The sequence below is a fragment of the Tamandua tetradactyla genome, chromosome 1 (assembly GCF_023851605.1).
Source record: "Tamandua tetradactyla isolate mTamTet1 chromosome 1, mTamTet1.pri, whole genome shotgun sequence".
Lineage (NCBI taxonomy): Eukaryota > Metazoa > Chordata > Mammalia > Pilosa > Myrmecophagidae > Tamandua > Tamandua tetradactyla.
The window spans coordinates 140,700,878-140,716,663 of NC_135327.1; the positions used below are offsets into that span (position 1 = coordinate 140,700,878).

General features: G+C 35.4%; 1 protein-coding gene across 6 annotated transcripts in view; it reads left to right on the forward strand.

Moving 5' to 3' along the window:
• The window catches only part of GSAP (gamma-secretase activating protein), a 115,504-nt gene that overhangs the window by 63,961 nt on the left and 35,757 nt on the right, over positions 1–15,786 (forward strand). For 5 of the 6 annotated variants that reach the window (XM_077155738.1, XM_077155647.1, XM_077155645.1 and 2 more), the window contains 5 exons: positions 9,137–9,214; positions 10,551–10,628; positions 13,503–13,595; positions 13,738–13,955; positions 15,478–15,547. In XM_077155738.1, coding sequence (XP_077011853.1) covers positions 9,137–9,214; positions 10,551–10,628; positions 13,503–13,595; positions 13,738–13,955; positions 15,478–15,547 — 537 coding nt within the window. The remainder of the gene's footprint in view (positions 1–9,136; positions 9,215–10,550; positions 10,629–13,502; positions 13,596–13,737; positions 13,956–15,477; positions 15,548–15,786) is intronic. The other variant, XM_077155687.1, reaches the window with a different exon arrangement.

Genomic DNA, 15,786 nt, shown 5'->3' on the forward strand with positions numbered 1-15,786 from the left:
AATAAAATAAAAAGACAAACAACCGAATTAAAAAAATGGCAAAAGACTTAAATAGACTTTTTTCCAAAGAGGATTTACAGATGGCTAAAAAGTACAGGAAAAGATGTTCAACATCACTAACAGTGAAATGTAAATCAAAGCCATGAGAAAACATCTCACACTACTAGAATGTCATCTAAAAGACAAGCAGGAAACTACAAGTATAGGAAAGGATGTGGAGAAATAGGAACACTTACTATTGGTGGGAATGTAAAATGGTACAGCTGCTGTGGAAGACTCTTTGGTGGAGCCTCAGGAAGTTAAGTATAGAATTGCCATATGACCTGGCTATCCTGCTGCTAAGTATTCACTCAGGAGAAGTGAAAGTAGGGATGTGAACAGACATTTGTATACCAGTGTTCATAGCAACATTGTTCAAAATTACCAAAAGATGGAAACAACCCAAGTGTTCATCAAATGATGAATGAATATACAAAATGTGGTATATACATATAGTGGAGTATTATTCAGCAGTAAGAAGGAATGAAATCCTGAAGCATGTGGAACATGAATGAATCTTGAGGATCTTGTGTTGACAGAAATAAGTCAGATACAAAAGGATAAATATTGTATGATCTCACTAATATGAACTAAGTATACTCATAGAGTTAAAATCTAGAATATAGGTGACCAGGAGTTGGAGTGAAGGTAGAGAACGGGAAGCCGATGCTTAATATGTGCAGAATTTTTAACTGGGTTGAATTTAAATGTTTGGAAATGAATGGAGGTAATGGTGCACATTATGGTGAGTGTAATTAACAGCACTGAATTGTGTGTGTGCTTGTGGTTGAAAGGGGGGAAGTTTAGGGTCATGTATGTCATTAGAAGGAAAGCTCGACGATAAAACATGGACTGTGTAACACAGTGAATCCTGTGGTGGGCCATGACTGTGATAAATACTACAAATATTAAAATGTCCTCTCATGAACTAGAACAAATGTAAGTCGCTATTACAGGAATTAGTAATAGAATGGTATATGGGGGAAAATGTACCTAATGCAAACTATGGACTATAGTTAATAATAATATTTTAGTATTCTTTCATCAACAGTAAGAAATCTACCACACTAATGTTAAGGATCAATAATAGGAAGGATAAAAGGTATGAAAATTTTTTTTTTTGAGTAATGAAAATGTTCAGAAATTGATTATGATGATGAATGCAAAACTATATGATTATACTGTGAACCACTGATTGTATACTTTGGATGGATTTGTATTGTATGTGAATATATTTCAAAAGGTGCTTAAAAAAAAGGGGACTAATGGAGTTTGCCCTCCTGAGTTTTGCATTTGTTTAGGACGTATTACTCCTGTTTACTTTCCAATTTTTCTCTTCTGGAATGGGAATGTTTATCCTATGTGTGTCCCTCCGTTGTATATTGGAAGCAGATAACTTGTTCTCTGGGTTTCACAGGCCCATCACATTTGGAGGAATCATGCCCTAGAATGAACCACAACCATAACTGACTGAAGAGAGTTTATACTTAGCATTGCCACTGAAATGAATTAAGGCTTTTGGTATGTTTTGATGGAAGGAATATATTTTGCATATGGGAAGATCATGTCTTTTGGGGATCCAAAAGACAGACTGTGATAGATTGAATTGTATACCCCAGGTTGTACATATTCTTAGTCTTGGTCTACATTTTGGTGAGTGTGGACTCATTGCAAATAGGACATTTTGAGGAGGTTACTTCAGTTAAGGTGTGGCTCCGCCAAATCAGGCTGGGCTTCAATTCAAATTATGGGGACCTTCATAAACAGAGTGTAAGTCGGGAGGAGAAAGAAGCCACAAAGAGCAGCAGGAAGCTGGAAGTCAATGGAACCTGCAGGAGAAAGGAGAATGCATCAGCATGTGCATTACCATGTGATGGAAAGGCCAAGGAACCCCTCAGATTGCTGGACAGATGAAATATACTGACTGGGGAGGAAGCAAGCCCTCTGATTTCTGAAACTAGGAGCCAATAAATTTCTTTTGTTAATCATACCCATTGTATGGTGTTTGTTTTAGCAGTTAGAAAGCTAAAACAAGAGAGTATGATGCAGGCTTAATAGGAGGTACTGGTATCTTCGTGTATGTTCTACTTTAGCCAGTTCATCCCTGTTTCTCCCTCCTTTCAAGACATCCCACCCTATTCGTAGTCCTGCAAATTGCCCCCTTCCCTCATTCCTTTATCATCTATCTCATTTTTTCCTGACCATACTAAGTTCTCCTCAGTCACAGAAGTCCCTTCATAATCCAGTTTGAGGGATTAAGAGAAAGAAGTAATATTTCTGCTGAAAAAGCTAAGCAAAACAAAAAACCTGTTACAAGTGGGATGCTTCCAGATTTAAGAAGAAATGTTAGAGAAACACCCTCTTTTTTTTTGCTAATAAGTTGTCAGTTTCTGTATCCCCTGAAGTATTTTTCAAACACTGGTTTTTGTCTTTGTGGTTAAAAAACAAATGAAACTACTTTAGTGAAACAGGATTGGAGAAGTAAGGGACCAAAGAATCTAATCCCATTACAGCATCCTGTATAATACAGAATTTAGCAGTCCTCTGAGATGGAGTCCAGAAACATGTGTTACACGATTCATGAAATTAATGTTGAGAGTCTTTGGGCCTTATACAAACTTGACTTATTTCAACAGTTTGCACTAATTATGATGATATAAGAATATTTGATATTTAATTGTTACAACTTGGTCAGGGGGAGCTACTTTGTCCTTTTAGCGTTACTTCTTGCATTATTTTAAAGCATCCTTGTCTTGAGCTTTGTCTGCTCTGAGAAATGAAAGCAGCTACCTTCCAAGGAATTATAGGTTAACCTTTGGGAGTACCAGCGAGAGTTGATGGTGGGCAAATGCTGTTGCTGTTGTAAGGCCACTTAAGTATCATTTAAGATAGTGAGTTCGCATAGATTTTTCTGATAAATCTTAAAATTATGAGAGTAAACTAATCATTGAGACTTTTCTTAGCCTTAGAGGAAAGAAAATAATTCTCCTTCTGTTCCTGTCTCTTAGTCCACCCTGAAGCACTATTTCTAAGTGCTTCTATGTTCTAAGTTGTTGCTGCTGTTTCTCATATACCATCCACTAGGAGGGATGAATGATGAAAAGACTAAATCATCCATTCTGTTCATACAATTGCAAGGCTTGCTCTTCATACTCAGATTTATGCCAATGTTTTAGTATTTTATAGAGCCTTTTAATAATCATTCCAATGAGATAATTTCCCTTAGAAAACTTTGTCCATAATAGCCTTAGTTGTCCAAATGGTTTCCTGAAGTGTACCCAACTTTAAGATGTTATCTTCATCATTGATAGATATTTATTATCTATCAATGGATGTACCCATTAAGAGATGTTTAATAAATGGGTACACCATTAAGAGGATGCTTTGTCTTTTCAAACTGTAACTTCCCCTAACTTGTAAATAGCAACAAAATTAACCATAATAATAATAATAGCAACCAACTTTTATAGCCAGATATAGCTTCTTTACTAGAGCTTTAATACATTATCACATTTAGTTTTCACATAAAAATCTTATAGGTTGGTTTCTAATTATTTTCCTTACTTACAGATGAAAAAAATGAAGCTTAGAGAGATTAATTAACATGTTGAAGGAAAAATAATACTCAGTAAGTCAGAAAACCAGGATTCAAATCTAGGTCTGTCTGATTCTAGAAGGTAGTTCTCAACTTTGGCTATACATTAGAATCACTTTTGGAGCTTAAAAAAAATACTGATGCCCAAGTATCACCCCCAGAGATTCTGATTTAATTGATCATGGGTATGGCCTGGGCATCTATGATTCCAGGTAAATTTAAATATACTGTCAGGGATAAGAAACCAGATGAGCTGTGCTTATTGTCCAACATGGTAGTCACTAACTACCTGGGGGTAATTTAAATTAATTAAAATAAAAATAAATAAAAATTTCTTTAGTCGCACTAGCCACATTTCAGGTGCTCGGTAACCACATGTGACTAGCGGCTACCCTATGGGACAGTGCAGATATAGAACATTTCTGTCACAGAAATTTCTGTTGGGCAGCTTTATAGTCCGTGCACATCCCATTTCACCTTGCTGTGTTTCCCCTTCCCCCTTTGGGATTGGAAGAGGAAAGTAAGCTATTATCTAACAACTTGGAAATATTTGCTTATGAGATCTGAATATGGTTCTCAGTGTATGTATTAAGGCACCTTTGTTCTACATCTCACTTTTAACTTTCTTCAAAATAAGGGAGATAATAATCTCCATTATTTAAAGGACAATGTACAGAAAATTTTGCTAGAACGGAGGTTATTGTCCTCCTCATTTTGTTGACCTTTCATGTTAATTCTTCAGGATAGATTCCTGAAAGAATTATGGGGTCAGCAGGAATTACTATATTTAATTCTGCAAAATTTTTTTTCAGAGAGGTTATTCTAGTTCACTCTCCCACTGCTACTGTGTCAGAATGTTCTTTCCACTGCTCCCTTGACAGCACTGACTATCGTCTTAAAAATTTTGCTAATTTGAAGGGGAAAACATGGTGCTTTGGTTTAATTTTTATTTCTAGAGTCTAAATTTTTTGTGTGTTTGCTAGTAATTCTTTCTCCTCTTGATCATGTCCTTTGCCTCCTTATCAATTGAGATTCTAGTGTTTTATTATGTATTAAAGGGATTCTTTATTGATTGTATTGGTTGTATCAATGCTTTATGGCATTTACTATGTGTTTTTATTTTCATTTTAATATTGTAAATGAATTTTAGTTTTTGTATAATCAGATAAGTTGATTTTTTCTTTTGTGATTTCTTTCACTGTTTTTAAGCTTTTAAATCCTTCCCTGTTGAGTAATTAAGGTAAATATATCTTAAAAAAAATTTTTTTTCAGTTGACTCTTACTTAAAATAATCTATTTTGGTTATTGTGTGAGTTGAGAATTTAACTTTATTTTTTTCTCATATAACTAGTGAATTATAAGAGCACTATTTATTGAATGGGTTATTTTTTATTGATATATCATGCACCTTTAATGTTATTTTTGTGGTGTTATAGTTTATATTTGTTTTCCATTAATTTTATCATGTTCCATTTTAATTACTGTAGCTTAACAGTATGACTAAATATCTGTTAGATTAACCCCATCACATTATTTCTTGTTTTCTTTTTAAAACATCCTTAGGTATTCTTTCCCATTCCCCCCCATAGTTGAATTTTAGAACAAAATTGGTAAAATATGCAAATTCTATTGAGATTTTGATTCAAATTACCTTAATCAGTTTGCCAAGAGTTGATATTTATAATATTCATTATCATTTGAACATAGTACACTTTTTCCCTTTTTTAACATTTCTTGTTGTAAAATATATATACAAAAAAGTAATAAATTTCAAAGTACATTTTAACAAGTAGTTATAGGGCAGATTTCAGAGTTTGGTATGGGTTACAGTTCAACAATTTCAGTTTTTCCTTCTAGCTACGTCAAGGCACTGGAGACTGAAAAGAAATATCAGTATAGGGTGCACAGGTAGTTCAGTGGTTAGAATGCCTGCCTTCCATGTGGGAGACCTGGGTTCGATTCCCAGAACATGCAACCCCCCCAAAACAAGAGAAAAGGAAAAAGAGATATATCAATGTAATGAATCAGAACTCATTTGTTAAATTCTAACTTCTCTTTTATAACTCCTTCTTTGATCCTTCTCTCACTCTTGAGGGATATTTGGTTTGCCCATTCTAACTATTTTCATGTTGAAAAGGGGTGTCAACAATATGGATAAGGGGATGGGACAGATTGATGCTCTTGGAGAGACTAGCACTCTGGAGTTCAGGACTTAACTGGCCTGAGAACCATCTGAAGGTTTTAGGTTTCTGAAAAGTAAACTTAGTGCATGCAACTTTTGTAAGATCTTGGATAAAGCCCTTGGTTGAACATAGTAAATTTTTATAATTTTCTCTATATAGTTTTTTTCAGGAATCTTCTTGAGGTTCTTTCTGGATATTTTATGTTTTTATTGCCTCTGCCATTGCTGATGTGTAAGAGAGAGATTAATTTTTCTGGTTGATTTTAGGAATCAACCTAAGTATATAAAAAATAATATCTGAAAATAGTGATAATTTCCTTCTGTCCAGTAGTTACACTTCTTGGTTCTGTTTTTCTGTTTATTCAGGAGTTTTTGATCAATTCAGTAATGTTAAGTACAGTGAGGAGAGCAGATACTTCTTTTATCTTGTTTTTAATGGAGATATTTCTGGGAGGATGTATTTGGTTTAGGATGGTTATTTTTTGTAATGCTAGCAAAGATCCTTCTATTCATAGTTTTGAAAATAAATGGGTACTAGATTTCATCATTGCTTTTTGGCATCTATTGAAATAATTATTAATTTTTAAATGGACTTTATTTTTCAGAACAGTTTTAGATTTATAGAAAAGTTGTAGAAGATAATGCAGGATTCCTATATACTCCTGTATACAGTTTTCCCTATTATTAGCTTATATTAGTATGGTATATTTGTTACAATTAATGAATCAATATCAATATATTATTATTAAAGTCCATACTTTATTCAGATTTCCTTATTATTTTTTTTATCTAATGATCTTTTTCTCTTCCAGAATACCATCTAAGATACCAGATTATGTTGAGTTTTCATATCTCCTCTCTTCTTGGCTATGCTAGTTTTACAGACTTTTTCTTGTTTTTGATGTCTTCAACAGTTTTGAGGAATACTGGTCAGGTATATTGTAGGATGCACCTATATTGGAATTTGTCTAATGTTTTTCTCATGATTAGGTTGGGATTAGGCATTTTGGAAAGAAGATCATAGAAGTAAAGTGCCATTTTCATCATATTATATCAAGGGTACATATTATCAACATGATTTATGACTGTTGAAGTTGACCTTGATTACCTGGATGAAGGTAGTAGTGTTTGCAAGTTTCTCCACTGTAAAGTTAATCCTTTTTCCCTATTTCATACTGCACCTTTTGGAAGGAAGTCTCTATGCATAGCCCATAATTAAGGAGTAGGGTGCTATGCTCCCTCTCCTTTAGTGTGGCGCACCTTCATAAATTATTTGGAACTCTTTTGCATGGGAGATTTATCTTTCTCCACCATTTGTTCATTTATTCAATCATTTATATCAGTATGGACTCATGAGTATTTCTTTGATATGTTGGGTTATAATCTATTACTACTTTATTTTATTTTTATTTCAAATTATTTGAATTTTGGCCATTGGGAGCTCTTTTGATTGGCTCCTGTTCCCCTTTGACATACTGCATTAATGTGTTTTTTTTGTATGTGTGTACTTCCTTACTTTCTGGCACTATTGGATGTTCTAGACTTGTGTTGTATATTTCCTGCTTTAGTTCTTTGATCATTCTCAGGGGGCCCTGATTCATTTTATTAGTAGAGAAGGTATTAGAAACTAAGATCTGGGATGCTGTGTATGCTCATTGGTCCTGTGATAACATTAACACAGCAAAAAATATATATGTCTGTATATTAACTTGTATATATACACATTTCTATAAATATTTATATTCTATAAATATTTTTATGTAACCATCTATAACTATATTAACCTAACCGTGAGTTCTATTGATGTCTCTAACTCTACTTTCTTATCATGTGGATCATTCTAGTGTCCTTTCCTTGCTTATCAATGATTAGTTTTGTATTATTGGACTTATGGATTTGTGCATTATATGAATTGATTTACTGATGTTAGACCATTCTTGTAATTGTGGCGAAAATCCTACATAAATCAAAATTCATAGAACAAGATAGAGCTGGATAAACCAGTAGCTTAGCTGGCAACATGTTTATGATATGAAAGTAGTCCAAAGGTTCATGGGGATTTTGAGACTCATAATTATTATTTCTGTTATGCTTTATTAATGGCATTATTTTTATTATCAATGACTCTCCTGTAATTTTTAAAAAAAAGTTATTGCTACACATTCAGTAACCATAACAGTCATTTTACACCTAATAGAAATGTTGCCATTTTCATATTATAAAATCATTATTTTTTTGTTGTTTTATGTTTTCAAGCTATTGCAATAAAAGGTATTTCTAATAGTACAGTTTTAAATGTCATTAAAGTCAGAAATATGTAACAGCTATCTGCCCATAAATATCCGTGAATAGCCTTTTTTAGGGAAAAATGAATTCTTTTTCTACCATGATTATTTGATGAAGTATCAAAATTGCATGTAATAGAGGAAATAATGAGATTCACTGAAGTAGAGTCAGTTTTGAATTCACACAGCTATATATTATTAGTTCTGGGATTAGAACCCAGGTTTCTAGACTCCTTGTTAAGTTCCTTTCTAACCTGGGAATCTCCTCTTTCAGTTACTCACATGAACTTGAGCATTAGAGTAGAAGTCTCAGTTAAAGCATCGTGCCTCATTTGTAGGTTACTGATATTACCTGGTCTATCCTTGCAGTAGCAGCAGTCAGAGATAATGTGCAGTTTTTTACACACTGAGGGAGGTGGAGAGGTTGAGAGTGGCCTAGATAGAAGGGGCAAGTGAATGTGGTCAGGGCTCATATGGAAAGGCCACTCACTCTATGCTGAGAGCTTTCCTTTTGCCTTGGGCCAAGGCTCTCAGGGACCCAAATAGAGGTGGGGATGGGCTCACACACTGTTTGCTCTTATTGCCATATAAAATTGATCACAATTTGTCTTTAAATTTATGTAACCAGAAAGATTGGAAGTTTTCTGTGCAAAAGAACACAGTTTTTATAAATAGGGGTCTGTAGCTATTGGTAATGACTAGAAGGCAAGTTAGATAAGAGGGGAAGGCAAGATATCTATTTTAGGAGGATGTCGTGAAGCTTTGAAACCCCCTTTAGACTTCTAGGCTCTCATATTCATCTTTCTATCCTTCAATTTATAGTCCATTGTTTATAGTTCATTGTGTTGGATAATTGTTGACTTGAAATTTCTTAGCAACTAGTTAATAAACCTCTTCTAGAATTTGGGAGATATCTTTGGGTTAGATAGAGAGGACGTCTAATATGGTAGAATATTAAGAAAGGTTAAAGTTAGGAAACTTATTGCCTATGACACAGATTCTGTTAATCACCACTAAGTATCTTCTTATTTCTAGGGAGTTTATGTGTATGTTACAGTCCGAAGTTTGACTCTTGGCAACAAATCACGTATTCAGTGTTTTATTTTCATAAAGGTACTTTTCATTTGTTTGTATTTCTTGTTTATTCTTCATAATCAGTTTTTCCTAATAGTAGCACATTAGCAGATAGGTTTTAAAGTCCTATTACTTTGCAATCAGTTTGGCCTTGTCCGTGCCCTACCCTATTGCTTTTTTTAGGTAAATGTAGATGCTTTTAATAATACATGTTTCCTGAAGAAATTAAGAAATGGTGAATATGAATTTAGTTGATTTTGTTAATCTGCTATATATTTTTTATCCTGGCCTATTTCTTTTTCTAGGCCTTTGGACCTATCCTAGTAGACATACTTACATAAAGTGTGATTGCTTGTTTATTACTACTAATTGAAAAGTATCTATAGATTTAATTTACATAGTTACATAGGGTTTAAGTTGAAAGCTTCTGCGGTCTCAGCCTGCCTATACCCTATTTTATACATCTGTGGCCTGAGAAATTGATATATTGACAGTCAGGCTGGGGAGCAGGCATGCAGTGCCCAAACTTTTTCAGTTCTAAGGTCAGTCATAACATGCACCTATTAGTTTAGTCTAAACCAACACTAAAGAGCATTTATTTTGAATGTTTAATTCCTTAAAATTTTGTATTTGTGCATTATTTAGAGTTATTGCCAAAGATGGACTTTGCTCTGTGTTTTTAAACTAGTATACCAGACCACACTAGGATTATTCTGCAAGAGTGCTTTATATTACTTTCAGAGATTACAGATCAAGGTAAAAAAGTTTAAGAACCAAAAGTAATGTCAGAACTAAATATATTTGTTTAAACAGTTAAAAGTTTGAGGTTTTGTGCAAAGTTTTCACACATTTTTCTAATGTTTAATCCATTGACTAAAACCAGTAAATAAAACTCTTTTGAAAAGGAAGAGTTAGAAATGCAGTGAATGAAATCCAGGAGGCTGAGTCCGGTAGAGAGTCTACTATCCTTTCTAACTATTCATTCGTGTCTCAAAGAAGTCTTGGAAGATCTTAATACTGCCAATATGTGTCCATGACCCCTGAGGCATGAGGACCAGATGAGATCACCTGGTTTCCTCCATCTCTTAGATCTCTAAGTACATTCCTTTGAATCCTTCCCTCCTGCACTACCTGCCTCTTAAGGTCTGAGGTTAGACACGAACCAAGAATAACTACTGGGTTAGGCGACCTGTCTTCAGTGGTAGCACTGGCGTGTGATGTGGAACCATGTACCTGAGAAGTCTGAAGACACTTGCTTTATCAGTTCCACAGTAACCAAGTGTTGAGAGTTTTACACAGAGTCACTGCCTTGGCCAGACGTTTCACTATTTGTTTTTTAATGTCCTTTCTCTCACATCCTGCACTCTCTCTGCAGGGCACAGAAAGACCTTCACTGCTGCTCTTGGAAGTGCTGACTCACTTGAAGCACAGGCTGTTACTTTTCTCAATCTTGGTAGGTGGTGGAGGGATGTCCTTCTCTGCCCTGCCTTTACCTTCCGGTACACATTGTGCCTCCCTCTACATCCATTTTCATCTCTGGGCACCATGTTTTGTTATACTGTTTTGGGATTCCAGTAGTCATGACAGGCACTATTGGGAGAGAGAGGTTTTCTCCTGAAACAAGCCTTCCTGTCTTCAGCCTTTTGAGGATGATGCATCTCCCTTTATTTCAGAAAACCTAGGCTGTGAACTTTATGTTTTTGGTAGCACTTTAAAAAAGCCATTTTTTAGTATAAAAGTGATGACAGTGAATAGATATTCCCTAATAGCCTATGAGAAAAAAATGCATAGTGTTGCCTTTCTTTTTTCTTGCTGTCTTTTGATTGTAGAGAGGACAAAGTCCATTTCCTGATGCTAATCACTACAAACTTCTAGTCCTATAAATGCTTACTCAGCTTGAATAAGCAGCTTCTCATTGAGTAAATATGTAAGGGAAACCTAAGTATTAGTTTGAGCATATTAAGGGAGTCTGCAAAGAAGAAGATAAAAAGAGGGTGTATTGTACCTTTTTAATGAAAGCTTTTCCAGACTAATTGGGATATGGGGTATAGACCATTTAGCAGGTGAGTAAGTAACAGGACTGTCATTTGCTATATATGGGACATGATACAGTATTTAGAAAAGACAAACTTCAGTTTTAAAGCACATGATTCTTTGATGGCTTCTTCCACCAATCTCACATTTCTGAGGCTGTCTATTATCACAACACAGGTTTGTAAGATGTGAGGGAGCTGGTCAATGTGAGAATGAAAAATGTAAGGAAAGTCCTTAGAAAGATTTTTATTTTGCATGATCATATTGATTAGATTGGATATTTTATGCTAAGAGGGCCAGTATGTGGCGAATTTTAGCATAGCTCTGAAACTGTGGGAAATTGTGTTCGAGAGGCCAAGTTCCATCGCTTCTTGTGATAAGAGTAAAGTTCTCTTGGGTCTGGGACTTGATTCTTATCAGCAATACCATATCAGCATCCCACCTTAAAAATGATGTGGGGAACCTGCCACAGAAGAAAATTAGCATTTTATGAGGGCAAAGGTACCCCTTCCTTTTTTTAATCCCTGGGAAAATAAAGGCCAGGAATAGTTTAATCAGTGGTCTTCAGAGTGTGGATAAGGCAGATATACTAGAGCTTTGTAAAAATAGCTCTTAAATAAGTTGTCTTTCCTTTTTAAAGCATATTTTATTTTATAGGCACAAAATTGTACCAAAGAGTAAGACGTTGTAGAGGTGATTTTGATCACGACAATAATACTCTTTTTGAATGATGCATGTCTGGCTATTAATTACATGCAATTTCCCATTTTTTGTGTTTCTAGTGAAAGAGGTTTTTATTGACTGAAAATATTAAAGAATACAGTTTTTTAAATTTCTCACGAACCCAAAACACCTCTGCAGGAGAAAGCTACATTTAAAATAAAAAGCTAGTATTTTTTAGTGAATGCTGTTTGCTAAATATTTTACTTAAGTTATCTTAGTCCTTGCAATAATCTGCTCTGTAAAATCATCCCTGTTTTACAGAAGATGAAACAGGCTTAGAAAGGGTGAGAAGCATGCCCAAGCTTCCTTCAGTATTTCTTAATAGAAGCATTATTGACATTTTTGGTGAGACAGTAATTTTTTTGTGTGGGACTTTTCTACACGTTTAATATCCCTGGGATGCCCACCTCAGCAAATGCCATTAGAACCCTACCCCTACCCTCAAAACCCCAGAGATTGTGACAGTCCAAAGCATCCTCACAGATTTCCAAATGCTGCCTCTGACATACTAACCCCTTGGTTAGCTGGTTAAGTGGTAGGGGTAGGAGTGAAGCTAGGTTATTTGATGCCTAATAAGTGTTGGCATAAAAATAAGATTATTGCAACCATTTGTGCTAAGCATTTTAACATCACTCAATCCACAGAGGCCAAAAGGACACTGGTTAGAATTTTACATCCTCTTTCCTTTCTTCTCCCCAGAACACCTTTGATGCAAATTATTAGCATGTGTTTTTGCTTCTAGGGAACAGAGTCCAGCTAGCTCATTTATAATCTAAATGTTTCATCTATATTAAATTCAATACTACTGTATGAATTTGTTTCTCGAAGATCCTAGAAAAAGTATTGGGAAGGGCTCCTTCTACCCTCCCATTCTCCAGAAATCTATTTTACACTTTGTCTCAATCTGTGTACGAATGTTTTTGGTTCAGAAATATCTAATGCAGGGACTGTGAAGGTGTGAAGTCTGCTAGCTAGAGGGAATAAATTAGAACTTCATAAAGTGTCAGAATACTTGAGGGGAATTGTTTTGACGAATGTCAGTTTCAAAATTCTCTAAACAAAATGATGACGATGACGATGACAACGACGACGATAATGATGGTGACAGTGATTGGACAAACACAGGAAACCAAATTTTAAGTACTCCTCAAACTGGCAGAAGCAATTAAGAAAATTTCCATTATAAGCTATATTACCTGCCTATCAAATTAAGGCAAAATTCATGTTGCTTGAGATTTTTTGTTCCATTTCCTGTCAGACAGTTTAGATTCATGTAAGTCCACAATTGATTTAGAAGTAAAACTGCAAATATAGCTTGAGATAACCATGGTCAAATATCTGAAAATTATCCACAGGTAGACCTAAATGAGATCTGGCTGTTAGGAATTTAAACAAAAACTGAAGATGTTAGTTGGTTGATGAAACTTACTAAAGCCTGTTATTACATAGGTAAAAACGTTTATGTGTTGAGAAGTTCAAAGAAAAGAGGGCTAATGTGAAGTTCTGGGCTCTGTATGTGTCTCTGCAGCTCTTACCACACATCGATGACTTCTGCTTTTCTCTTCTACAGACTATTATGTGGCTGTTTACTTACCTGGTCATTTCTTTCATCTACTTAACATTCAGCATCCAGACTTGATCTGCCACAGTCTGTTTCTGACAGGTATGGCTGTAGTTTTTTCCCATGAATATCACCCATGTGCGTTCATTTTGGTTTTAAATTTACGTTTGGGTGGGATGAAGCTCATTTATTTGCTGATTTCTTTTTTTCTCCCTCCCCCCCCCCCCCCTTTTTTTTTGGCCAGGAGAAAATGAAATGATTGATATGCTACCTCCTACTCCTTTGCAGTCGCTGGCAGGCGGCCTGCTGCTGGACGGGGCCTCTGGGCAGCTGCACAGGGCTCTCCTCAGCCAGACGTACTTATTGGGGCTCCTGCGGCGCACGTGCCGAGACTGGGAGAGGCTGGCCGCGCTGCACGGCCTGCTGTCGTGTGGCGGAGACCCACGGTCCCTGGAAGCCCAGGTGACGACATAGTTCCAGTTTAAAACTTGGCAGTTAGACAATATCAACTGCATTTATTTAGGGATTGAAAATGAACAGAAGCTATTTTTATTTGGCAAACAGTCACTTGAGGTTTATGACATTTCTTGTGCTCCTTTTTGATGGATCCTCCCAGACCTCAGACTGTGAAGGCCTGTTGATTCTTTCGAGTACTTTTTTCTAGACTGAATAGTTAGCCACATCAGTAACATTCCTAGGAAATGCTCGGTAAATAATGAGTTTCTCAAATATCTACTTTTTCTCCTGTTTTGCATCTGGTGTATATCATCACAAGGACCAAACTGCAGTGGCAGACGTTTGTTATCCGTGTTAGCAAAAGCGGTTCATGTTTGTATTGCACATTTTAGTTAATAAATCACTTTCACATATTCTGTATTGTTTAATTTTTAAAGCTCCCCCCATATCGGACTTGATTAGGATGAATGGGTGGTTGGTTAATTGAAAAAAAAAAAAGAGATAAACATTTTATTTTAACTTAAATCATATGAATATACATTTATCATCTACCTTTTCATGTAGATAAAGGCCCTTTCTGTGGTATGCATCAGCTCATTGGAATTCAAAATTATTTTTCTTGCATACATCACTAATTATTTTTTATATTTGATTTCTATTACTTTCTTCTTTTTTCATTTTTAAGGGGATTGCTAATTTAAGACCCTTCTAAGGCAATCTGTGTATATAGTACAATTTTTTCCCAGTCTTTTTTGGTTGTTTCACCTACACTTAGTTCTTTAATAAGTTTTTAAAGACATGCCTTTGTTGAGTCTTTCCAGAGCATTCAACTTATCCCCTTATTGATCCAACAATACTCTTTTTTGCATCCATTTTCCCTTGTTTATGTTACTATTTTATTGTATTATCTAATTGTATGCTTGTGAAAATAAGCATAAACAGGTTTGAGAATAAAAATAGCTTATGAGTAGGAGCAGAAGTGTGAGGTGCTCTGTGGCTCGGCATACGTTGCAGTGCCAGTGAACCTGAGGGAAGGAATGAGGCACTTCATTTCTCCAACAGGCGGGGATGGTTAAGCAGATTGGTTTAGAGAACTGGTGATGTAACAGGGACCATTCCTCTTTTGGGAGGGCAGTACAGCGAAGTTCCCAAAGATTAGATGGTTAGTCCCCTGCCTCCAAGCTTCATGTTTTGTTTTGTTTTTCCTCCCATATCCCATGGCTTCCCACTGCTACTTTGCTGTAACATACATACTCTAACAGACATTGGGTTGGAGAAGGTTTATTTGGATCCTAGCCCAGGCATTAATTAAAAAGATGTTTATAAAACAGACCTCATTATAATACTGTTTTACTCACACAGTCTTGCATTATGTATCTTGAAGATAAAGGGAAGTGAGTGCTTTCTTAGGCAATTCAAAAATAGATACAGAATAACAAAGATTCATATTCATACTTGTACGGCTCTGATGATGGGGACAGTGTGAAGATTTAAATTCCAACAGAGTTCTGTCTTCTTATTTTTAAAGATCATTCAATGGATTTCTGAGAACATTTCTGCCTGCCATTCATTTGACCTCATTCAAGAATTTATAATTGGTAGGTGTTTCTGACGTTGCACGTGAAATTGAATACTTGACCCTTTTGCTTGGGGAAAAGCAGTAAATTGATAATACCTCAATCTGGCCAAATTCTGCTTAGAAGTATTTAAAAAAAAAATTCTATTGCAGTCAGCAGCTAATTAATTTTTTCTCTTGTGGTTTTGTGAGAAACTAGTTTTTGAGATGAGAGATTCTATCCTGATTCTATATTCTTAGTGATTTTTTTTCAGTAAAATG